The sequence below is a fragment of the Festucalex cinctus genome, chromosome 14 (genome assembly GCF_051991245.1).
Source record: "Festucalex cinctus isolate MCC-2025b chromosome 14, RoL_Fcin_1.0, whole genome shotgun sequence".
Lineage (NCBI taxonomy): Eukaryota > Metazoa > Chordata > Actinopteri > Syngnathiformes > Syngnathidae > Festucalex > Festucalex cinctus.
This window is the reverse complement of record NC_135424.1, coordinates 14,737,197-14,762,941: the sequence shown is the minus strand read 5'-3', so window position 1 is coordinate 14,762,941 and position 25,745 is coordinate 14,737,197. Positions and strand designations below refer to the sequence as shown.

General features: G+C 40.1%; 1 protein-coding gene and 1 long non-coding RNA gene across 11 annotated transcripts in view; one reads left to right on the top strand and one right to left on the bottom strand.

Moving 5' to 3' along the window:
• The window catches only part of LOC144001378 (uncharacterized), a 40,268-nt gene extending 18,101 nt beyond the window's left edge, over positions 1-22,167 (bottom strand). The window contains exons 1-4 of one of the 2 annotated variants that reach the window (XR_013278467.1): positions 21,836-22,167; positions 21,688-21,755; positions 20,385-20,582; positions 4,408-4,492 (exon numbers count right to left, since the gene is read on the bottom strand). This is a non-coding gene — a long non-coding RNA (uncharacterized LOC144001378). The remainder of the gene's footprint in view (positions 1-4,407; positions 4,493-20,384; positions 20,583-21,687; positions 21,756-21,835) is intronic. The other variant, XR_013278468.1, reaches the window with a different exon arrangement.
• Positions 763-25,742, top strand: vit (vitrin). Of its 9 annotated transcripts, none has more exons than XM_077495621.1 (23): positions 763-1,096; positions 5,002-5,083; positions 6,412-6,477; positions 6,963-7,119; positions 7,199-7,332; positions 7,423-7,500; positions 7,636-7,845; positions 8,168-8,206; positions 9,877-9,915; positions 10,005-10,055; positions 10,317-10,379; positions 10,824-10,886; positions 15,752-15,826; positions 15,988-16,053; positions 16,409-16,471; positions 17,704-17,766; positions 17,942-17,989; positions 19,346-19,411; positions 20,418-20,565; positions 20,651-20,754; positions 21,959-22,185; positions 23,313-23,826; positions 23,934-25,742. In XM_077495621.1, the coding sequence occupies exons 2-23, from the start codon at positions 5,050-5,052 to the stop codon at positions 24,110-24,112; spliced, it is 2,487 nt and encodes an 828-aa protein (XP_077351747.1). In that variant the 5' UTR covers positions 763-1,096; positions 5,002-5,049; the 3' UTR covers positions 24,113-25,742. The 9 variants fall into 9 exon arrangements, with proteins under 9 accessions (XP_077351747.1, XP_077351752.1, XP_077351751.1 ...); XM_077495622.1 differs by lacking the exon at positions 763-1,096 and adding an exon at positions 1,147-1,210; XM_077495623.1 differs by lacking the exon at positions 763-1,096 and adding an exon at positions 1,148-1,258.
• Positions 25,743-25,745: the final 3 nt, after the last annotated feature.

The window sequence follows — 25,745 nt, the reverse complement described above, 5'->3', positions numbered from 1 at the left end:
TCTTTGTATAAGAGTGGTCCAGTTTCCGAATACTGTCATATAATGTAACAGTATATAGCAGCTAATCATTCTCCCCAAGGCAAAAGCTGTTGTGTCTCATATCTTGACTCGTGTAGCTAAATGAGGTCATGAAACTATTAGAAACAGTTCTTGCTACAGTGCTACATATTATTAATATTATTATCATTATTTTGAATTCATCCATTTCACAGACGCTTGTCCTCTGTCCCAGCAACTTTTGTGCGAGAGGCAGGTATACTCCCTGGCCTATCACAGGGCACTTATAGACAAATTACCATTCACGGATGTTTTCCGAATGTGGGAGAAAACGGGAGTACAGATGAAAAACTCGTGGTATTGAACATGCCTGCTCAGAACTGTGACTCAGTGCTAACCACTAGTGCAACATTATTATTATTGGTACCCCCCCATCCAGCTTTCATAGTTATTTTGTCTACATTATAATTAATGTTAAAATTGGGTACACAACTTTTTATATATGTGTAAAACACATCAATAGGCTTTTGCTGTTAGTATGGCAACCCCCACTTTCTGTGTGTGTGCGTGTTAGTGGACATGACACGTGTAATGTGACCACTGACCACAGTAAGTGCGTGTGTACACGCCGTGAAGTGTGTGTCTGTCACGCAGGTGTTGATTGGTGTATATTAGTGTAGTGTCTGTGTGTGTATGGGGGGGGCGTAACGACTGTGGTGGGAGCTGCCGAGGACGCCAGGATGCAGAGCACAAATATGTTTTGTCTCATGCGCAACAGAAAAACTCAAGAAGTAAAAAAAAAAAAAAAGTTTCCAAGTTTAACAAGAGGATGCTCGCAGTGCGCAGACAGGCGGCACTTATGCAAGGTCAACGACGCATCCTCTGTAAGTGAGCGAGGAGCTCGCGTGTCTTAAGTGGGACGGGCGAATGAGCAGAAAGTTTGGCCCCATCCACTTCTCCACTTTTAATGAGCAGCTCCGATCATGCACGAGTAAAAAAGTCCAGGTGGAGGTTTCACTCACGAATGGAGGCGTCGAACTAGCGCGCAAGGATTTACATTCGCAACGCGCGCTGTTGTGGGATTATTTGAACAAATCAGGTAAGTTTATTTTTAATTACTTGGTGGATGAGGGAAACCTTGGAGCGCAAACAAGTAGTTCCACAACGTGCTGGCGTGTGGCTGCTGCGTAAATGAGGGGATCTACTTTTTTATGTGCGTAATTGACTCGAGTTCGGCGGAGTGTACAACGGCGGTGATCCGGTCTGTATTAACTTTTACCAACATTTTTTTAACCTGTTTAACTTCCAAAAACATTTTTATTTACATTTTACCATCATGCATGATGTTTATTCAGAGTTCGCAACATTGTATGTATTTATTTAATTACTTAGGTTCCTCCTACTTTTCCCAATCACTTTTAAACAGAATGAATTAGATTGTCCAAGAAAAATGAACTGCTCATGAGTGGCGATTATTATTATTATTATTATTATTATTATTATTATTATTATTATTATTATTATTATTATTATTTATTTTTTATTTTTTTTATTTTTTTTTTTCCCCCTGTCAACCTTTATACTGAAAGTCTCAATTCTGAGAAGGATTTTTTTCTCCCTGTTCAGGCATTGCACACGTTTCTTTGCACTGCACTATATTTGGCATATCTGCCAAGTTGGATCAAGGAAAAGTTGGCGTGTAAACAAAATGTCCAGGAGCAGACTGGAGCAAGCTGTGGCTTGCACGGAAAGCAGTGCCAGGTATTAAAGTATTCCAAGCCGTACCGGGTCTGATCACCAAATAGTGCCCATGGGCACTAGAGGCTTTACAGATAACCTTGTAGATTAGGTTGGCCCATACTTATAAAAATAATGATACGTTTATAACTACTCCACGTAACAATGTATGATTAAGCCCTAAAAAGTACAAATTAGGTAAAACTGGTATAATTACGCTACTTTATGTTCATTTGCATATTTAAAATAATTGCATAATGTAAAACGACAATTAGAAATCGCTGCCCTAAATAAAATATGTTTGGCCGCCTCTATTATAGAGACGTGATCCCATGATGCTCTCACTTGGTCTGTTGATACAGCACTTGGCACATGCTTACAATACAACTGTGACACCAGCGAATGCTGGGGTTTAGCACTGTTTGCACACCCCTGGTGTGGGTGTGTATCTCTGTCATCTCCAACTAGGATGCATATTCAATTGTGTGTTAAGTTACCATGGCACTTAAAACTCTTATTTAGATTGGCAACTCCAGGCAAGGGGAAAAAAAAAAAAAAAAAAAAAAAACCAAGCGTGGGACACAATGCACTTTTGCAGCCTTGTTCCTTTTGACTGTGAGCCTTTAGTATTTGTTTAAGGAGCAGAAATGCATACAAAAAATACACTTTCAACATCTCCAGTATACAATGCAGACTGATAACCTTTTGACTGGGTTGCGCTTTGAAAACGGGCGCGCGCAGCTGCCCTACATCCTGTTGGCAGCTTCTTTACACCTGCGTACCCCTGCCAGGTGTCCCTTATCAAGCACAAGCCGATTCCGACTGATAATGCACCAAATGAAAATACCCCTGCAGCAAGTTTTTATTCCTATGCGTCATGCAGTACGCAACAAAAGCCTGGGACGAGAGCTCAAGTCTGTTTTGCGTTCTTAATCCACTTTGTGGCAAGGAGGGTTACCCTGATGTGAAATGTGCTATAATTCCTCCAACTATGTGGCCTGTCTGAGCTGACAGGTTTACTACAAAATGAGTGAGAACCACTGCGCGGAAACCTTTCACCTTCTGCCATGGATTGGGATATTAATCTTTCATTTCTGTTCCGTTTCTGTTCCATCTGTGGATGGATGGATTAGATAGCAGGGATGACTATAGAATGGCATGTGAGCACAGACCTATTAAAAATTTAACAAGGATCCAATGTGTATAAGTCATCTAGTTTGTGATTTATGGTGGTCGAGATATGTGAATTTTCATTGTTCACTGGATTTTTTTCTCTTCTTCTTGTTACATGAGATAGCATGAGATCATGTTCCTTTAGTATCTATAAGGGAAACTCCCCACGGTATTAGTCAAGTTATGTATTAATTTATTGACATTGCATTATTGTAATTGATTTCTTCTTTTGTTATGCAAACAACGAGGAGAGCTGCACTGTGGAAGATTGACTGAGAAAGACTTTGACAAGTGCCAAACAGTAGTTGAGTTAACTGAGCAAAGTTTGATGAATGGTCCCTCCACTACCTCTTTTAGTAGCAGAGGTGTGCTTATCTGCCCCAGCTTGCTCAGCTCCCCTCATCCATGAGGGAAATGGTTATTCCTGATGATGCAGAAGGAGTCATCAGACTTCCATGTCAAAATGCAGTGCAGTGGAAAAATGAAGTCAGTGCTTATGAATGTGAGATCAAAATGTTGGGCTGCATCGGGCATGTCTTACCACTGTTGAATGCAAACTATTCACTGTATAAGAAGTTAAACAATAATAAAGCCCTCGGCAAAAACTTCAGTTTCAAAGGGGGTGGAAGGAATTCACTGTCGCTGGCTCACTTGAGTTAATTTCCTTTAAACATATTTAACTAATATTTATGGTCAAGTCATTTTTTACAATTATATGTTGTATGTGCCCCCATTAGTCTAGACACTGTATTCTGATTTACGTTGTGTTTGTGGAATATGAATTAAGCAGCAAAATCTACCCATTTTTAGCTATTTCTGGGGGAGGCCATTTTGCCCATTTGTTGTTGATTGAAAATGACATCACAGTTGCTCAAATAACGACCAATTACATATCAGTTTGCGTACATTACATGACTAAACCCAGAAAACAGGTGAGCCATGACTGGCCGTTACCTGAGCAACTGTGATGTAATTTTCAGTCAACAGCAAATGGGCAAAATGGCTGCCCGTGGACTGGAGAGGGATACAAATGGGTGGATTTTGCTATTTAATTGATATTCCACAAATGCAATATTAGTGGGGAAACAGATTTTTTTTTTTTTACTTGACTCCCCCATTTAAGAGATGTATTATGTGTATATTATTTATAGTTTAAGTTACTTCTAGCATAGGGTTTCCAAAGTAAACACTTATTGACAATGGAGTCATTAGAAGAACTAAATCCTGTCGATACTGTATTTAAATGTGTCATAACTTTTCTGCATCTGTTTGCCTGTTCTCTGTGCTTCGTTTCTGACAAATATGTTTTATTTGATGCAGAGCAAGCTGCATTGGATCATATGGATCATACTGAAGGCTGTCGCTATAATATCTCATTCCGATAAGTCAATCAAAATATGAGTATTATTAGTACTATGTTGTGTTTTAAAAGCAGTTCACCTCAGTGTGACTTTGGTCCTGAGATTGTCACATTAGTGTTCAATACTCCTTCACACTGACCTGTGTGTGACGAGAGTCCGCCCTTGTGGGTGGTACAGCATTCCAGCATTAACGGGGAACGCCAACAGTGAGTTCATCCAGGAGTCTGTAGGTGAAAAGCAGGGAAAGTAGCTCAAAGGCCGTTTGTGGCTACTTATCAAGTCTAGCATCAATACTTAAGCTGATCTGCAGTGTGGAATCCCATTTTTGCTCTTGTTTACGCCAGACAAAAGACAGACAAAAATAAATGTGTGTCTCACTGGAACGCAGCTTCATGTGGTCGGCAAACAAAGAGGCCATCTGATTATAGGCGTCATCTGTTTAATCTAACTTTGTTCGTACTACTCTCTAATTGAGTCTCATGTCATTTGTATACTATTGTTGCAAACAAGTTGGTATCAAGTGGCAGCTGTAAGGTGTGGAGCCTTGTATGGGTCTGTCAATACACTGAAGCAGAACTCGTGGTCGTATTTGATCATCCCATGTGGTTGATTCTGTAAATCATATAGCTTTTAGTCCAGGTACACATCATGTAGTGCCGCTCGGTGGGAGACGTTTACCAAATCGCCATTCATTGTTACTGCAGTAAAGTTCTGTTTTTGCTCACTTTTCAAGGAGTTTACACAAGGACATCTGGCCCACGGAACCAACACATACCCCACCATGATCAAGACATCAGTCACTGTCATCTGCCTTGGTGAGATACATCAGTTTTCTTGTACTTAATGTTAAGAACGTAGGGAGTAACATTCTAAATTGGAATACATGTACAAAAGCAGAGTTTTACACAGATTGGAAAACCCATTAACACCCTGCAGCTAAAGCCAAAACACACAAAAATCCCCACACTGGCATATTACTGTAAGTTGAGCTCCTATTATAAGGTCTCACAAAAACTTTTTTCTTCCTTTTCCCTTTGAACTGAAGAAATGTTGCATTCATCACTTTTCAGTCCAAAAACACACATATACTTGTACTTTTAGATTCAGTTCTCCTTGTGTATTTCTATTTTTGTTCTATTGAGGGGCCTGCATCATTTCAAGTTCATCTGGCTGAGGGTTTAAATACATTTATATGACACAATGGACTATCACAAAAAATCAGACAATTTCAAGACAAATTTCAATCCAAGAGTTTTGTTTTCAAGTTTAGGAAGTATGGAAGGGAAGAATGATCACAGTTGGCCATGTGCTACCTGTTATCATTAACCTTATAGCAGTGCTTCCCAATTTTTTTTTTTTTTTTTTGTTCTAGGGGGAAGAAAATATTTCACGCCGCGACTATGAAATTTCTGAATAGTATCATCTTATGAGATTGTTCTAAGTAAACCTCTGCAGGGGAGCTAATAATCCTTGCACACTCTATGACAATGTGAATGCCACTGCCACCTACAGGAGTGGATGTGCAGTTACACTTTAAAAAATAAATAAACATTCCCTTTTTTGTAGTCAACGCTAATGTCATTAAAATCGAGTCAAAGTGTACGACATCATTGATGTATATTTTTTAGCGCATTGCAGAGGTCACAAACCTTTTTTGCACCACTGACTGGTTTCAAACAAGTACAGATTTTGGAGGAAAGGCATAGACGCATTAAAAAAATGTTAAAAAATGTAAACTCACCAATACGCTGAACTTACAGCAGTTGTTGTAATTTGTGGGAGCCTGCATGTTTCTGTTCAACAAGCGATCCGTTCTAATATTGTGTTGCGCAGCGTAGCATGCCACAAGACAGGATATTATAGTTATAGGCTTAAAAAACAATAGCTTGCTGTTTTAATTTTTTGATTACGCTTGTGCTTTTATTGCATTTCATATTGAGTACATTGTTTCCACATACTTGTAGTATGTTTGATAGAGTGGTGGTCTTTGCCACCTTCAACTATAATCATAAGTAAATGCTCCCTAATTGCAAAATACTAATTATTGTTGCCACTATAGTCTGTTGGAACCTCCACTATGTAGAGTAAACAAAAATACCCTGTGTCATGTTGTCATGAGAATCTTCTTTTATTTTACCCACAGCACTCCTTCTGTCGTGCACTTGTCGGGCCAAGCCGAATGGGTCAAAGAGCAAGAAACCAAAGCAAGGTAGCAATCATTGACACACAAATCGTAATTTCTACGTCAGTTGCAATATGGCCATCTCTTATATCTTCACCACCTCACTGACAAACTGCTTGCTCTATTAATCACTTCTTAATGTAAACGCTGACACTGTATGAGATTGATTTATTGGCCAAGTTGCCATGAAACTGTTGCATTGATTTGTGACAACAGGTGTGGAGCTTAGTGCATTTTGGAACCACCACTACTCGTACTACATTCTGAAATGGCCATCTAAAACAAAAGTAATGTCATCCAGTAGAGTTTGTTATAATACAGGCTAAGCCCAAGCAACAAATCCTCAATGACATTGTTTTGAGTAATGCTGTAACAATAAACTGATTGTAAGAATTGCTGATAAATCTGCTTAATTAGCGTTTCTACTTCATGAATAATCGGCTCATAATTTTAGCGACTGCAATGTTGTCAAAACAACAGGTAACTACGATGCACACATCTCCTGTTTATAGTGGTTCCAGCCATCGAGTGCGACGTCAGAGCCGGAAAGATCAACCTCCCGGAATTCATAGTCAAATGCCCCTCGCATTGTCGGGAGACCAAACAGCAGGTGTACGGCACCGGTGTTTTCGCCTCCATCTCCAGCATCTGCAATGCCGCCATCCACAGGTCGAAACTGCACTAATGACGGTGGTGATGAGGGTTCACGGAGGAAGCTAAAAAATAATAAATGCATATACGCCAACAGTGGTATAATCACCAATTCGGGAGGAAAGGTGATTGTGAGGAAAATGGCAGGCCAGAACATATATAAAGGCAGCAACTCCAACGGTGTGCGCTCTCTGTCTCTTCCTAAATGGAGAGAATCCTTCGTTGTCACAGGTATTCATAATAGCGCTGTATGTTTTTAAGAGGCAACCTCAACTGACTTGATTTACCTTGGTATTTTTTTATTTTATTTTTTTTTTGTAGAGGGGAAGCCCAAGAAGGGCGTGATCTACCCATCAACCCTTGACTTTGTTCCTTCAAGACCAACCTATGTGAAGACGAGTAAGTGGAAGTTCAATAAAGTTAATAATGTTATCAATCTTTTCGAAGAATGTCAAGAATGAGCAGCAATAGTTGACCCTCTTCCTTTGTGCTCATCCATCTTGTATATGGCCTTCATTTGTCATCCCCTCTCAGGTCAAAAGGACAAAGCCCCCGCGGTTACCACTGCGCTTCCGACAACAACAGCACCTGAACCCACCACCACCACCACCACCACCACGACACCTGAACCTACCACCATCGTCCCCACCACCCAGGCTCCCACTACCACCACTACGCCTCCTCCTCCACTGCCCCCTACCACTCTCAAAACTCGAGCTGCCGTGCACAGAGTCAGAGATGCAGGTGACCTAAGTGAAACATCACCTGTGTTGTGTGGTCTCAGCTCATTCCAAGTGTTGTCATGGCAGATGGCTGCTTCACTGCCATGCACTTGTGCTGCTCATTTGACTAACTGACTTAAGTGCTCATTCGATCGCACCTCTCACCACCTCTAAGACATGTAAACATTGTGAGAGACTTGGGAACAAAAGCAGCCACAGAGAATGCAGAGTGCACAAAGCCTCTGTGTGCTCAACTAACGTGTGCCAGAAAACCTCGCTAAACAATTCTCTTTTCAATTCATAATGTTTTCTCCTCTTGCTCCATTTGTGATTCTTCTATTTAGGCCACCCATACCTTGCCTCTGTAGCAGCTGCCAGTTCAAGTGAGTAAAGCAAAGTAACGCTACATAATGGTGGCATGAAGGGACGTAGAGCTAATTTCCGAACTCTAAAATAATATATGGCAACTTGTTTGCTTCTTAGTGGCAATCTCAAGCCTTTTTCACAATGTCGAATGACTGACAAACTAAACATTTTATTTTAAATGGAAGAGTACTGTCATTATGAAGGGATACTTTCATTATTTGTGGATAGTTGACAATGACCAGAGCAGCACGATGGCCTTGTGGTCTGCAAAATGTCAGATGGAATAGGCGCTGTTTGTTTACCATTTAACTACCAAAATTCGACTCAATTTGAATGGGTAACTAATTGTACTTTTGACGAAAAACACTTCTTTCATCCATCCATCCATCCATCCATCCATCCATCCATCCATTATCTGAACCAACTTATTCAGTTTTTTTTAAAACATATCGGAGTGTACCAAGACTGGCTATGTCAACCTATGGAAAGGTTTTCCTTTTTGGTGTAAAATAAAAGGATACTTGACTCATTTAACCATTTTCAGCAGTCAGAGGATAATATTTTGTTTTATTTTATAGTATAGACAAAATAAATGTTTGTGAAAATAATGAATTTTTCACATTAGTTATAGACTATAACTATTATGAAAACATGATTTTTTTTTAATGAACAATTAATACCATTAGAATCTAATTTTGCCACTTGCACACATGATGTCAACTGAAGATGCCATCATGTGTGCTCTCCACAAGTAATCATGGCTCAGTTTGCTAACATCACATGACCAAACCCAGAAAACAGGTGAGCCATGATTGGTCGTTAATGTCATCTTCAGTTGACAGAAAATGTGAAAATGTGCTTTTAAAGGTATTAATTATACATGAAAAATAATTACATTGTCAAACTAATTCTGGACGAAATAACTTTTTACTACTAAAAATGACAAAATGAGTCAAGTATCTCTTTAATCTCCAGATTCCTCATGATACACTGGCCAATGGAAGAACCCAGGATTTTTTTTTTTTTTCGCTTTTAGTACAATTTTAAATCCATCCATGTCGTCCATCCATGTCATGTCTGTCGTACCAGCTAGCTAGCGCTAAGCTAACCTAGCAGGGTTCATCTCTCCGTTCCAGCATCCAAGTTTGAAATCTGCCGTCATACTAGGACAGTGTCAGAGGCCAACATCAAAGTAGGCCTAATAACAAAGGCAATGATACAAGCTCCCCAGGTGAGCTTTATTGACTGCTTGCTTAACAGTTCAATATAATGCTCATTAAACATTCCCATACATGCGCAAAGTTTCCGGGTATCACTTTCAAAGAGCGCATATCACACGATGCTGTGCGCTCACCTCACACCTATGACAGGACTACACAAGACAAAATGCTACGATCCATTATTCTCACACGAATCCAAAAATTCTGATTAGGCAATTGGACAATTTACATCTCAATTCGAGTCACAACAGATTCATGCACGTCAAGATAAAAAGCTTTGAGCCACAGTTGAACTTTTTTTTTATATCATGTGAAAAAGGCTTGTGTAGCCTAGAAGATAACTCAATTGTAATATAGTATGGCCTTACTTGTGGATTTGAGATGATAATAACCTGGTTGGTGGTGGATGCTGATGCAATTACGGTGATTTTTGCCTAAATATATTTGTTATTCCAACACTGATGTAGGGCAATCACAGAGTGCTCAAGGCAAGAGCCCAAGCCAAGGTAGACAACTGACTCACTCTGCAGCTCTTGGAAAATCCTTTATACTGCATGTGGCAACTCTTTGACTATATCATGATGTTTCTTTAAAGTATTCCGCGGAAGCGCCTATCCGAATAGATACCCACAACGTGCCAACGCAGGTACTGTAAAGGCAACTTTTGAATAACCCTGATGATGCATTTGTTTCCTTTCCCCTTCATACTAACTTATGCAAGACATAAATCTTGCGTGATTCACTTCTGCTGCTACTTTCAACACCTCTGCTGAGCCTTCGTTTGGCCACAATGTTTTTGTTGTGTTCCGTGTGTTGATTAGCCCCAAAGAGTAAATTACATGTTACTTTTATTACAGTTTTCAAGTGTAATTTCATATGATCTCATGCTGTTGGTGTCTGCTCTCAGGTCTGCGCAGACCAGAGGCAGGTTCGCCTATGAGGAGACAGTCAGCCTCTCCGGTTGGGCCAGGTTAGCACACACACTCTAGATATGCACACATGTACAGGTAGACATGGTGGAACCAACGTGGAATGTAGGTAAAGGTCAGTGGTGCTGGTACAAGAATGTTGGAGATGCTGTTAAGAGTGACCCTGATGTCCGCACCCGTAATGCTCTGCTATCCTCACCCTAGGCTGCCACTAATCCGCCCAATCAAGCTCACATTCCTTTCCCAGTAGCCACTGTTCTGTCATCAGCCGCATCCTCAAATTCAGCTTTTCACGTCACCAAGATTAAAAAGAGCCCATGACAGGCCTGCATGAATATTATTTTTGTTGACAATAGGAAAAAAAAGATTAGCTGAAGTTGTGGATGTAGCCTTCATCCTGTGCTTTGCTTTTCCCATTTCTTTATCTTCTCCCTCCCATGTCTTCTTCTTGATCTTTCTCTGTATGTTTCTATTGCGCCAAGCAGCTTTTAAAAGAGGTCAGCCGACCCCAAGGGAGCGGACTCCAGTCATGAGCCAATCAAACCCTGGTAAGTGACTCAAAAGTACCAGCTATGCATACTAATAGGTTGTGTTTTTAGAAGGCTGTGTTTTTATCTATTTGTATTGGGCAACTTCCTGTCTGCACTGAGAGATTGACAGTAATCAAATGGGGTAATCAGCTCCTCCACGGTAAATTCTGTACAGTAAATTTGACTCTATTTAGAGTGGGACAAAATAGATTCAGTTTTATAGTAATATTTACACTTTAAAAGAGTAAAATAAAGAATTAGAAAAAATAAAAGTGACTCAAGGGTGGGGAAACAAACTCACAACCTTGAGCTTGGGAGACAGCCTATAGCAGTGCTTCACAAATAGTGGAGGCGGGCCGCCCCAAGGGGGGGCGTTTGACCTCGGGGAACATGTTTTTTATTTTGATTTCTTTCTCTTTTTTTTTACTGTCTTAGAATAAAGTGCAATTGCACTTCCACTACATTAGGGGGCAGTGGCGCTTTCATTGGCAGAGTGTGCGCAGGGAGCATTCGCTCGGTGGTGTAGGGGTTTTGTTTGCACTGAGCATGCACACTTTGAACACAGCACAGAGTACGGGTATGTAGTAAGTAAAACCATCAAGTGACACCATGAAAACATATTTAACAGGGATGAGAAGACAGGCGGAGAGAGACGGCGATAAAGAGACAAACGAAAGTCGCCCTAAAGCTAAGATGAGGAAATATGATGAAACCATGGGGGTGGTGGTGGGGGTGGGGGATTACAAACGAGTCACGCAGCTCCTGCTTTCAGTTAGCATATTGCTCATGTCATGTCTCTTGGAGATAAGCAAACAGTAGGAGGGGCATACATAGCTCAGGTGGTAGCGTGGCAGTCTCCCAAGCTGAAGGTTGTCAGTTCGTTCCTCAACCCTTAAGTGACTTTTATTTTATCTTTTTTTTTTTTTTACTCTCTTCCTAGTGTAAATCTTAGCCTACTTTAAAACTGAGTCTATTTGGCCCCACTATAATTTGTCATATTTACTCTAAATAATCAAATTTACTCAGAATTTAGTGTGTATAATGCCATAAGTCAACAGAATTGTGTGGAAAACATAAATATACACATCATTCTGTACATGTATAAAGTTGGAATATGCTGATCTTACTGTACGGTAGGATACTCTTGTAATTGTACATGCATGCATATACTGTACGTCTTTGAATGGGATGGGTTGCTGTGGTTCAGTGTAACGTGGAGACATGAAAAATGAACTTTAAGTGCCTCTGAGATGAGTGACATAGAGATAAAAAGCATTCATCTCATGCCATATCTGCACTGAAGATAAGACTGTGATGAGAAAAGCTCTCTCAGTACAGTAATCGTATCCTCCAAAAGAGTCCATCTGGCCTGGACTCTTCCCCTTCCCTGTAAATACTTGCGGAGATCCGCTTTTGCATACAATGTGGTTTTACTCTCTTGCTGTATTCAAACCAGAAGGCTTTTTGTCTTTAAGTGGAAGTGCCTCAGTTTTTGCTAAGTGTGGAATGTAACATCACTGATCCCTACAATTAGGTCAATCTTAATGATAATAAAATGTGACATCTGTACATTTATCTGCTTGTGAAAGCTATTAGGAGCAGTAATGGCAGTTAAGGCTGCGTTGTGGTTCATAAAATGAAATTTTATTGACGCCCGTGAGGGACATTCTTGAAGGCTGAGTTCAAAAGTCAGAGGTGGAGGTATCAGCATGATGTGAGGGATTACTTTCTTTCTTCAGGAGAGAGGATGAAGCCCTCACATAGTGTTGATTTATGACTTTTTTTTTCCCCTTCTCACACCAATAACTTTTCTTATCAACTCCAACAAAAAGATGGACAGGCCACTGCCATTTTAAAATGTTACAGTTCATCTTAATGATATATGCAGTTAAACCAAACACATAATTCAAAATTTAGAAAAATAAATAATAATAAATAAATAAATATAGTCTTCATCATTTTGTAAAATACACTATATTAAAGTAATAATTAATAATGTATAATTTGTTAAAGCAGTTGCCACAAAATGTAAGCTTAATTTAAGCCTTTCATGATTACCTGGCTTTGTAAAGGTATGGAAGCGTGGAATTGCCAATGTGGACTAAATAGTTTTGACTAGGCTGTGTCTGTCGAACGTACTTCAAAAGTCAAAAGTCAAATTATTCGTAAAGTCATTGGAACGTACTGCAAGTGGCTTGAACATGTTGATAAAGTTATTTCAAGGTATTGTAAAACGTAGGATAATAATGAAAACATTACATTTTTTCCCCCATAATGCCACAGGCTATTGACTTGCCCTTGCGCAACTGTGCACTACAGCGACTTCACAGGTGGGCAGGGAGGAGCTCACCAACAGTGAAAATACGGTTAAAGGTTTATGAAACTTCAAACCAAATCCTGTCCACCTCTGAAGTGGTTGTAGTGCACAATTGCAGATGCACAACTGCGGCATTATGGAAAAAAATGTTTTTTTTTTTGTTGTTTTTTTTTGCTTTTTTAGCATTTACATATTACCAATATGTTCAAACAACTTTAGCAATACAACCACTTTTGCAGTACTATGTTATGATGACATAGCCCAGTCAAAACAGTTTACTCCACATTGGCAGTTCCACGCTTTCATGTAAATGAATTATAAATTGTTGAGAAAAAAAAAAAGCTGCACACACATTCACAAACTCACACAAACACATGTTGCACTCTGTGACCTTGTGACCGCTGGTGTTGTTATAATGAGGCAAACTCATCTCGATCCCTTTTACTGCATCACTTTCACAGCAAAACAATAACACTGCTGTCTGCTGTACACCATTGGGCCTTTGACCAGCATGAGATTAAGTTAATCTTTGCTTCTTTTTGTCTACACTGTCCCAACTTTACAATAATACTTCCACGCTCTAGTGAGCGGGTGGCTGGGCAGTCAACACAGAGCCGGCCCGCTCGCTGCCACAGGATGGGAATCCTGAGGCCAGGCTGGGCGCGCTTGTGTAAGCTATTGCAGGGAGGGTATACTAAAGCGGCTTAAGCCCATTCAGACTAATGTGGCATTCTGCTCTTCTTGTGTTCCATGCAAGGGTTAACACACTTAAATTATTGAATGTTTTTCATTACTAGTGTTAATTTCTTCAACGAAAACACACATTTATCACCGGAGTAAAACTAGACTAGACCAGATTAAAAACCCTCATTAATAAACAATAACTGGGACAAAATCAATGTGCATTTTTGTCAATTAATAAATATAAGACAAAATGTACTTCATTTAATAAAAACTGGACTAAAATCTATGGACATTTTAGTCCATGAACAAAAACGAGACAGAAATTATATGATTTTCTAAAATCTTGTCTCAAATCTGCAGCTAGCGAGTGCAACATGCCAAACATGACAGACAGACAGACAGGAGGTGGATTCACGGTAACGGTTAAAAAAAATAAAAAGTAAATTATAGTTATCATGTAACATTAATTCAATGGCTATAACGTTCCAACAATAATGTTAAAGGGATGCTTGACTCATTGAGCCATTTTCAGCAGTAAAAAGTTAATATTTTGTCTATAATGTGGTAACTTAATTATTTTTCATGTACAATTAATACCTTTAAAAACTTGCTGTCGACTGATTAAGACATCAACTGTGCTCAGGAAGTAGGTAACAATCAATCATGGCTCAGTTTACTAACCAAACCCAGAAAACAGGTGAGCCATGATTGGCCGTTACCGACTTCCTCAGCACAGGTGATGTCATCATCAGTCGACAGCAAGTAGAAAAATTACTTTTTAAAGGTATTAATTGTACATGAAAAATAATGGCGTTATCAAATCAATTCTGGACAAAATATTAACTTTTCACTGCTGAAAATTGTTCACTGAGTCAAGTATCCCTTTAATCTGACTGCTAACTAATGCTGGCTAATTTACTAGCTCGTAGCATGGTGCCATAGTAGCTACTTGTTGATATACTGTAATGGGGTATATGCCACGGAAGAGGCGGAACTGTTTTTTACACATCAGTTTGTTTCCGGTCCGGTTTGCGACGTGTGGGCTGAGTCAAAAATACTTGTGCTTCCGACTTTGTGCCCCTCGGTTGCGCATTCGCAACCCGGACCAGAAATAAACTGATATGCAAAATCATGTCCCGCCTCTTCCGTGGCATATACCCCATTGTGTGTGAAGTTGTTTTTCATCAAAAAGATGGGAGCAAATTTTATGTGAAATAGTTTTAGATCTGAACGGTTCAACACTGCTGACCAAAAATATACAGGGGAAAAATGATTGTCCTGGCTAAAACTGGACTAAATCGTTGAGAGTTTTTGTTGATTAAAACTAGACTTAAAATAAATAAATAAATAAAATAAAAAAATCAAAATAAAAAAAAAAGACTAAAATGCTAGATTTATAGTGGACTAACTATGGACTAAATAAAAATGTGATGAGTTTTGAATAACTATGATAAAAGCTAACAAGCGGGACTGAAACTGAACTAAATTTAAAAATGGCGGATAAAATTAACACTACCAATTACTTAATATTACACTGCTAGCAATGACAGCAGAGTAATAAGAACCAAAGAGAAACAGGGCAACAAGTACTTACAGACACATTACACCATTACACAATGATGTAGTGATTGAAGGCAGGATGAAACTGATTGGTGGAGACACACAACTTGGTAAGTATAGCTAATGGACGCAAGCTTGTGTGTGTTTGCCATACTTTCCTCCATCTAGTGTAGTACAAACAACCTTAGTGGCTCAGCTACAATGGTATGTTTTGTACCTGACTCAAGGCTGAACATCTTGTGCACAGTCCACTAATGACGCAGCAGCGTTAGTGGAGGTCACAAGTATGCTCCCTCACGCTTTCTCGTCTGCCCCCGCACAGTTTTCCCAAGGAGGGACTGGGCCCCTCCGTCCTTCCCTCGTCCTGAGTGGTTCCCTGGAGCCAGACGATCATCAGGTACCACAACTAGGACCAGAACATCGGTGTTCTGATGTTAATAATGCACATTAAAGCTGCCGATGTACTTAAACTGTTGAAGTTTCTGCACTACAGTGCCAGTTGGTAATGATTTGCAAAGGGACAAGAATCTTACTTGTAAACCTCTGCTGTATGTTCAGATGTTATTTATGCAGCGCCAGACTCAGGATACTCATGGAGTGAGACGGACACACCTGAGATGACAGGTACGTCCGGCACATAATCGTGTGTGGACAGTGGCCTGCTTGTATCATGGCATGCTGCATGTGCAGACAACATCATGCATGATCATGTGACTGATACAGTTGGACATGTGCAGAGCATGAATGTGTTGACGTGCATGCCACTTTTTCTCTAAGTACAGAACTGTATTATGACGCGTGAAAGAGTGAGGCATTTAGCAGATCACACTTAGAGCATGCGAGGTGTGATTCTGCACAATGCCGGCGTTTCCACTGGTCTGGGATTGGCCAATTAACCAATCACAGCCATGGAAACAAGTGCTTTCCCTCTGAAGTTCATTTTGGGAATACTAATAGGTTTCAAACCATCCTCCTCTAGCTCAGGATCACAGGCCTGATATCTCAGACTTTGAGCGCTGGTATTATAACTTTGGATCATACCGTAAGTGCTTTTTTTCTCTTCTATTTACAGGGAATTAACAAGTCTTGGGGTCGGTTTTGTATGCTATTTTGAGCACATTTCTCTCTTGTAATTGTCCAAATACTGCATCAACTTTCTAAATGTCCACATTTAAGCCAGTAGGTAGACTCTACCTGAACATTATTATCTTTGAATTGGATCTCATGAAAGGGGATTCAACGCTCACGTTTTCTTTACAATATGTTGTGTGCATGCCCACAAGTCTAAACACAGCATTCTGATTAACATTGCATTTGCGGAATATGTGTTTAAGCAGCAAAATGCACCCGTTTTATCCATCCAAAGGGGCAGCCATTTTGCCACTTGTTGTCAACTTTGACATCAGCTTGAGAAAGCAGGTGACCCGTGATTGGACATTACTTGAGCACTGAGCAACGGTGATGTCATTTTCAGTCTACAACAAGTGGCAAATGGTAATGGGTGGATTTTGCTGATAAATTCATATCGCAGAAACAGAATACCGTGTTTAGATGAGTGAGGATGCATAGAACATATTGTAAATATACTTTTTGGGTTGATTTCATTTTCATGTATTTGTATGATGAAGCAGACTCCTTGCATAATTACACATATCGAGTTACTAATACAGAGTTAGCTAATAAAACAGCATTTTTGAGTGCTAACAGGCTATTTACGAGACTATTACTTTTTGACAATTTAGCATGTTAGATTACATTTGTCATCACGCAATGAGATTTTCCTGGCAAGTTGCCTTGTCAGTACTGTACATGTGATTATTATCATATGGCAATATCCTCCCACATTTTTTGAAAGCTAAAAGTGGCAAATCTTCGCAACTTAGCGTCACTAGACATGTTTTGAATGCACCTACTTATTTTTGTATCTCTCTGCGTAAGGTCAAATAATTAAATTTCCCAATATGTCGAACTACTCCCCTGAAGTACTTTTGAGATCAAACTTTTCATGTGTTTATAGGCTCGGTTATGGCTCATTGGCAAGGCCCAAACAGTTGCGCAAACAGCCCTTGCTTCCCGATTACAGGTTATAGCGCCATCTGTTCGATGACGCCCAGAAAAGAAATCTTAAAAGAAAGGAAATTCCTTCCCGGCGTGCGCCGCTAAAATTCCGCCACGCATCCTACCAGTGGGAGTGGGCCGACTGGCCGCCGTGTTTGTGTTTGGCATGAGATGCGTGTCACGCTTGTGCGATGACCGAACATGTGTTCCTTTTAGTGTCTCGATCCAGCGACTTGGATGGCAACCGCCAAGCGCCGCTGGATACAACCCATACGAGAGGTGAGCTGCGGTCAACGTGGCTGCAAAACACCGGCTTGTATCCAGTCAGGTGTCAGCTTAGGCAAAACACATGGCAACCATAAAGATCATCTCAATTGACATGTGACATATATTCATGCCAAGCCGTTGGGAGTATTGCTGGTAGTGACTTGCTTGTGTGATATCATCTGTGCAGTGGAGACAGTGGATGAATGGAGGCCTGATGCAAACCTTTATCAATCAGGTGAGATTTGTATCAATAGTTTTTTCTTTCTGACTCTCAGTGATGCTGTCTTGGCACCAAGTCAGTCCCCTGGGTCGACCGTGAGTACAAACCAAGCTGAGGTTATTCAAGGGAAAAGCATCTGGCTTTGTGGCCGGACTGTAATTGAAGGGATGTTGAGATAATGTCAAACAGCATGATGGCTTGTGGATCAAAGGCCCCTGATTGGTTTCATGTTTACCCAACACACACACACACAGGAAAGTAGACAGCTGCTGGTATTTGGGAATTTTCCATGACAAAATTAACTTTTCGCTTCATGTTATGACTTGTTTTTTCTTTCTGATCAACATATTTCCATGCTTTGGGAAGGGAGGGCCAGCACATCTGGAAATCAGCCCTTATTCCAAAACGGGAAATTGGTTGATAGTTTTCTTATCTTAAAAACGAGTAATTTGAAATGGCGTAATTTTGGGATATTGGTGTCTAGAATTGGATTTCTCAAAGCTATCAACAAGGTTGGAAACAGATCAATTAGGGATAGGTATGAATTCTAATTTCCTCAATCAATTCGATTTTGATTCACAAGAGTTCAGTTTGATTCAATTTCGATTTTTCCCGATTTGATTCACTTTAGTCCAGTCTGATACCAAGTAATTATGGAAAATCAATTATACTTATATGTTAAGGGTATGATAAAAACTCCACAAATATTAAGTTCCAAAGTAAATTTCGCAGAGGCAGCAACTGGTCAAATTGTTTAATTTATTAATGAAAGTTTTACAAATAAAATAAAATATTAAATATAAAGTGCAATAAGTCAAGTCTTTCATAAAGTTAAGAAAATACTTTTAAATTCATGTGAACAGTAAATTTCAAGAAAACAGTAAGATACAAAAAAAAATCGACCCTTAAAATTCTATTTTCTTTAGAATTTATGGGAAAAATAGATATTTAAATAATTGATTCATGGTTATATAAATCGATATTGGGCTTGAAAAGGAAGATCGATTCGATATTGATTATTCAATTTTTTAAACCCAGCCCTAAGGTCAACTGCAAAAAGCAACAATGTTGATATATTCAAACGATCACTTCTACAAGATTCCTAGGAAATTACAATGTCCCATTTTCGGAACATGATTGTGAGCTACTCAAATGGTCCTTGGAGGGTTAATTGCTGGTGACTGCTAAATTCTAATAATATGTATGTACTGTCTGTATGTATATTCAATATCAATAATATGATTAACATTTTAAGTCATCGGGTGAAATGGCCGGATACGATTCCACTATGATTAATAAGGAGCAGACAAAAAAAAAAAAAGCCTACGCAATAGTGGTGGATATTTTCTAAAGTCTGACTTTTAATTGCAGGCTTCAATATGAGAGAGCAGGCACCTGCACCCAGCGCACCCGAGCCAGTGTCACAGGGAGACCCAGGTACTGAATGAGGGGTGGGAACCATTTAACACCCCATAACAATTCACCACGTGGGTTTTAAAACATTTTTTGTTGTATTGTGTTTTTTCCAATTGTACTTTATGTTCTCCGAATAGCACAAATATGTTTAGGTAAACAGATAAGGTGGTAGACTAAGAGCCAGTTCACCCCCCAACAAGAGTTGGACAAGGATAAGATGATATGGGCCTGGTGGAGTGACAATTGGTGGTAGATAGTCGATCAAAAACCGTACAGCTGCTCAAACAATGTATTAAAGGTGTATTCAAGGATCTTCTCAAAAAGTAGAAGCCAAATGTCCATTTGTCACTTTTTTAAAAATGCGCATGCGACAGACCATCCTACCAGCTCTCGTCTGCGGGGGGGGGGGCAAACATGCGAGCTTATCTTCATCATCATCTTCATCAGTATCTGCAGCCGGCCTCACTTCAAAGACGAATGTCCTCTTACGGCTTTCAGCCATTTTCAAAGTATGCGGTGTGGTCGGGGGAGCTACAATGATGAATGGCTGAATCCGAAGCTTAGCGGTTACATGCTAGGGACGAGCATGCACGACGTCGTTGCGGCAGATTGATTCGGATCGAGAACCAATCGTTAAGATGATCCACCCGGAAGACGCAGCGACACAAGATCCTTGAATACACCTTTAACACCAAAGGGTAGACAACTGCTCTAACACGATAAATTTCATCAGTTGGGCCATCAAACCCTATGAATTATTGTATTTATATCAATTGGGGACACAGCTATGAAGGTGGCACAAGAAATTGTGAGCGGGGGTGCGGTCTCCAAGCACCAAAGTCACACCACAGATGTGAGGCTTTATTAAGACTTAGCGCGTCGGTGATGAAAATACAGCCCCTTGTATTGTTAATGTAACGTTTTCCATTTTGGATTGTGTTTTTTTTTTTTCATGCACTTGAACGAGAAGGCCCAATTTTCATTTCTCTATTACCTAAGAATTGTGACTGTTGTGGTGTTTTCTCAGAGTGTAAGGTGGACCTGGTCTTCTTGATGGACGGGAGCTGGAGCATCGGGAAGCGGCGTTTTAAGATCCAGAAGGACTTCCTGGCTGAGGTGGCTCAGGTCATCAACATTGGCGTGGCTGGACCCATGATGGGCGTCATTCAATACGGGTTAATTATCTCTTCTCCTGTGATAGAATTAAAAAAAAAAAATCAGATGGGGGGCTGGAAAAAAAACTTGTCGCCTGTTGCGCAGGGACGACGCCGTCACAGAGATCAGCCTCAAGAGTTACTCCAATTCCAGAGACGTGAAAACGAGCATCGGCAAGATTGCGCAAAAGGGAGGCCTCTCCAATGTGGGTGAGTGCCGTGCCATGCCGCGGCAGCTCCACACAAAGTGTGAAAGGGAAAGTGATGCTGTTATTGTTTGCTTCATGAGCCAGGCGCATTTCTCAACTGCAAGGATAGAATTAGATCTAAATTTGCTGCCATATACTGTTAGTTAAATTATAGTCCTGCATCTGTAAACAGTGTTTTTCTTTGGCACAGACCAGAAAAAAATTTGTCTGAGGAGAGCGAGGGTTAGGGGGGAGGGCGGACTCGTGGGGGGCTTTCACTGAGCAAAAGTTGTGTCTACTACCACATGCGGCTTTTTGCCTCGCTTTAAATATTGCGCATGGATACAAATAGGATTGTTTGTTTGCTCACTCTCAAATCATGCAAAAGTGAGAGAAGTTATAAAAGTCACTAACAAAGCCTCTCGTGTTTTGACATTTTTAGATCAGTATGCAGCCTATTCCACGGTTAATGACAGGATAACACTATATAGAGCTGGTGGTGTATATACTTTATAGCCATACTCGCGTGGACTTGTATAAGAAATAGGCTACACATGCTGATTATAGTTTTATTGTGTCATATACAGTGGGTGCGTGCGTGGTCAGGAAACACAGGCAAGAGCAAAACCTCAAGTATTTGATAAAGTGAGAGTTTGGACTCACTGTAAATTTAGAACATGTAGGTTCTCTCAAAGCCTCTAGTATTTGATACACTGTTTTTGGTGTTTTATTATTATTGTTATTATTATTCACCATAAATCTCTAGTTATTTTCATTCTTTGCACATTTATCTGTGCTCATATCTAGGGTTTAGTTTTAAATGTAGCTCCTGTCATGAGTGCCAGCTAGTAACACATCTGTCTCGCAGTTAAGAAAAACCCAATACATTATAATTAGTATAAAATGACATATATACTTATACAGTACCCGAAAAAGCGTTTATTGAATTACTTACGTCACTATGCCAGGCGTGTTGTGGTTTATGTATCTGCCACTGTGCTGTGTGGACTGTGGAGCTTCTTGCTACATTAAAAAAATAAATAAATAAATAAAAATAGGTGTGAGTCCTATGAGTGGCTAGCGACTAGCATGATGTAGCTTACCTGTCGCCCAAAAGTCAGCTGGGATAGGCTCCAGCTCACCGCTGACCCAAAAGGACGAGCTATTCAAAATGGAAGCGTCGATGTACTGTTCCTTCACGTTGCTGCCCTCTGGTGTCCAAACAGGTAAGGCCTTGTCCTACATCAACAAGCACTACTTCAGTGACGCCAACGGGAACCGAGGAGGCGCTCCCAACGTTGCCGTGGTGCTCGTAGATGGCTGGCCTACGGACAAGGTGGAGGAGGCGTCTCGGCTGGCGAGGGAGTCCGGCATCAACATCTTTTTTGTCACCATTGAGGGCGCCGACGACAACGAGAAGCAAAACCTTGTGGAGGCCAATTTCGTGGACAAGGTAGGAGTCGTAGCCATGGACCATTATACAATAAGAAATAGTAGCATAAAACACAAAAGAAAGAAAGAAATCGGCCGATTTTTGCCACCCACCCCCCTTGTAAAGATAAACAAATACTAAAGGACAAAGTATTGTAAAGTCAAAGGTTCTGCTATGGTTGTAAAGCATTAAAGTACTAAAAGAAAAAAAAAGAAGTTATTTTATTTAATTTTTTTTTTTTTTTTTAATAATTAATCCTCTGATTAATCGGTTATCACAATTGCCAAACATTCGCCTAAAAAGATCCATATTGGTTAGGCCCAATTCCTACTTTCTTATTACTGCTGGGTCAAAAAAAATTGGGCCAATCCAATTGGGTTGTTTTGTGCAAGACCATTTTTGTACAAAACAACCCAAAGTTTAGTAAAATTGAGCCAAGTTCCAATATTGGGTCCAATATTTTATTTAAGGGTGGCAACTACTGGGTCAAAAACAAGCCAAATTGGGTCAACCAACCCATTACTTGGGTCAATTTGACTCAACTTTTTCGTCCGTTTTGTATAAAACAACCTTTTTTTGGGGGGGGGGTAAAACTCAACCCAGAAAGTTGGTTTATTTTGTATCAAAACAACCCTAAGTTGGGTCTAAATGACCCAAGTCGTGGGTCAGTTCAATTTCTGACCAAAATTGGGTTACCAGCAGTTTCAGGTTGTAAAACAAAATATCACATTTACAGGGTTGCTAACAACTGTTTTTAAAATTCAAATAATCTGTCAGTTGCTCAATAGAATATTTGGATATTTTTTAAATTGTTCTAATTTATTTTCCTTTATTAAAAACCCCCCCAAAAAAACAGAAGACTATTTTCGTTTGTGTCGTTTGCTCCATAAATGTCAGAAAATGAGAAAAAAGTGCTGATCATTATTTTCCAAATTAAAAGCAGACATTCATTCGATAATTGAATAGTTAATCGTTGTACTTCTCAGCTTTGTTTAACTAAACAGGCCCAGATTTCATAACCTTGCTCTCGCAAGATGAATTCTCAATCTGGCTATTGCCAGGTTACAGATTTCAAGCGATCTTGTGAATTAAAATTTTGGGAAATGCAATACTTTGACATAAAACGTTTGCGTCTTGCGCTCCCGCAGGCCGTGTGCCGCACAAACGGCTTCTACTCCTTGCCCGTGTCCAGCTGGTTCGCCCTGAGGAAAACCGTGCAGCCTCTGGTGAAGCGAGTCTGCGACACCGACCGACTGGTTTGCAGCAAAACCTGCCTCAACGCCAACGACATCGCCTTCGTCATCGACGGCTCCAGCAGCGTGGGCACGGGCAACTTCCGCACGGTGCTGCAGTTCGTGGCCAACATCACGCGAGAGTTCGAGATCTCCGACACGGACACGCGAGTTGGCGCCGTGCAGTACACCTACGAGCAGCGACTGGAGTTCGCCTTCGGCCAACACAACACCAAGGCCGAGCTGCTCAACGCCATCAAACGCATCGACTACTGGAGCGGAGGCACCAGCACGGGAGCCGCCATCACTTTCGCCGCCCAGCAACTCTTCAGCAAGTCCAAACCCAACAAACGCAAAATTATGATTGTTATCACAGACGGGCGCTCCTATGATGACGTCAGAGCACCTGCACTCGCTGTGCATAGCCAAGGTGAAGATTGACGTGTGGCAACTCAACTCTTTTTCTTCTTCTTGTCCTGATATCATTCATTGTGCATTTTATACTCTGTGTAACTGTTCCCCCTACCTGTGTTCCAGGCGTGATCGCCTACTCCATCGGCATCGCCTGGGCCGCCCAGGACGAGCTGGAGTACATCGCCACCGACCCAGACAAGGAACACTCCTTCTTTGTGGATGAGTTCGACAACCTGTACAAATTTGTGCCCAAGATCATCCAAAACATATGCCAAGAGTTCAATTCACAGCCCAGAAACTGAGGACGGGCATCGCAGGGGCGAACAATGACTTTAAATTGACTCTTTCTGTTGGCCACACGTGCCACATTTGAACAGAGGGGAGTGAGAACAAATCTTCGAGAATCAGTGTATTTGTTCTCATACAAATCTACCAGTGGTGCTAATGAGATGTACATTATATGCTGCTTGTCTGTTGGCTGCATGAAGAAAGCAGCACCTTGCTTATCCCTTTAATGGATCAAAATAATGTGCCACCTTTTATGAACAGTATCACTTAATCTAAAGGTTTGTACTGCTTATCATTTTATAGAATACAGATTAAAAAGAAAGAAAAACAGCACCATCTTGTGGGACATACCTTAGATTAAGACACATTTATCAACATCTTTGCCATCAAAATGAAGCTTTCGTGTTTTTTTGTGCTAATGTTAGCATCCATGCTAATCTTTCAGCAACAATTATTTACAAGCTAACAGTCAACGACAGGTTCAATGAAATGATCCATACAAGATTAAATGATACATACAAGTTCATTTCATTATGTTTGTTTCAGCAGTTTAAGTTCAAACAGTGAAAGTTATATTCTTAACGTCATAAAAGGGAAGTCAACCCCCAAATTTTCTTTACATTGTTGTATCACTCCCACTAGTCTTAACGTGGTATTCTAATATTCCGTTTGTAGAATATAGTCAGAAGGAAAATCTATCTCACGGGGGCGGCCATTTTGTCACTTGCTTTTGACTGAAAATGACATCACAGTGGCTCAGGTAACAATCAATCAGGGCTCACCTGTTTTCTAAGCTTAGTCATATGATGTTCGCAAGGTGAGCTGTGATTGGTCATTATCTCCTGAGCAACTGTGATGTCATTTTGAGTCAACAGCAAGTGGCAAAATGGCCACCCCGAGATTGATGAAAACAGGTAGATTTGTATGTGTAATTTGTATTCTGCAAATTATTAATCAGAATACAGTGTTTAGACTAATGTGGCTGCATTGTAAATAACATTTTGGGGTTGACTTCTTATTTAAACAGAAAAAAAAGGAATATAAAAAACTATTAAGGGTATTTCCTATATAATTCATATACAATATTAAAAATCTATCAGTAAGATTGGTTAATGAAATATTTATCTGTATAGTGGAACTATTAGAATGAGTTTCACTTTTAGAAATTAACTTTCATGGCAATGTATTGAGATGCACCTGTATCGTCTGTGTAGCATTATTATAACTGTTCATAAGTGGTTGGGATATTATTTGAAGGTGGTACCAAATTGTAAAGCTACAGTATCTTTTTGGGATGTGGTTCTTGCAAAAGAAAACTTTTGGCATACATGACACTTCCTCTTGTGGCTTCTTTGTGCTTTCTCTAACGAGGTGTGTTTTCTTCTTAACAGAAGAGATTTGTTAGTCGGGACAGTGTGTCGATTCCTTTCACAGAATGTTCCGGGTGTTGGTCGTCGGAATGTGGCTTACGTGCACTGCATGATTTATTTCCTTAACAGTGTGCTCACTTTTAAACAACTTTTGTTTAGAGTATTTATGATTATCTCCCTATTTGTACATATTCATATAAAGGCATTTGCTCACAATGATTTTTTTTGTTTTCAAGTTTTGATAAAATAAAGAAAATGAAGACAACTTTTAAAAGCT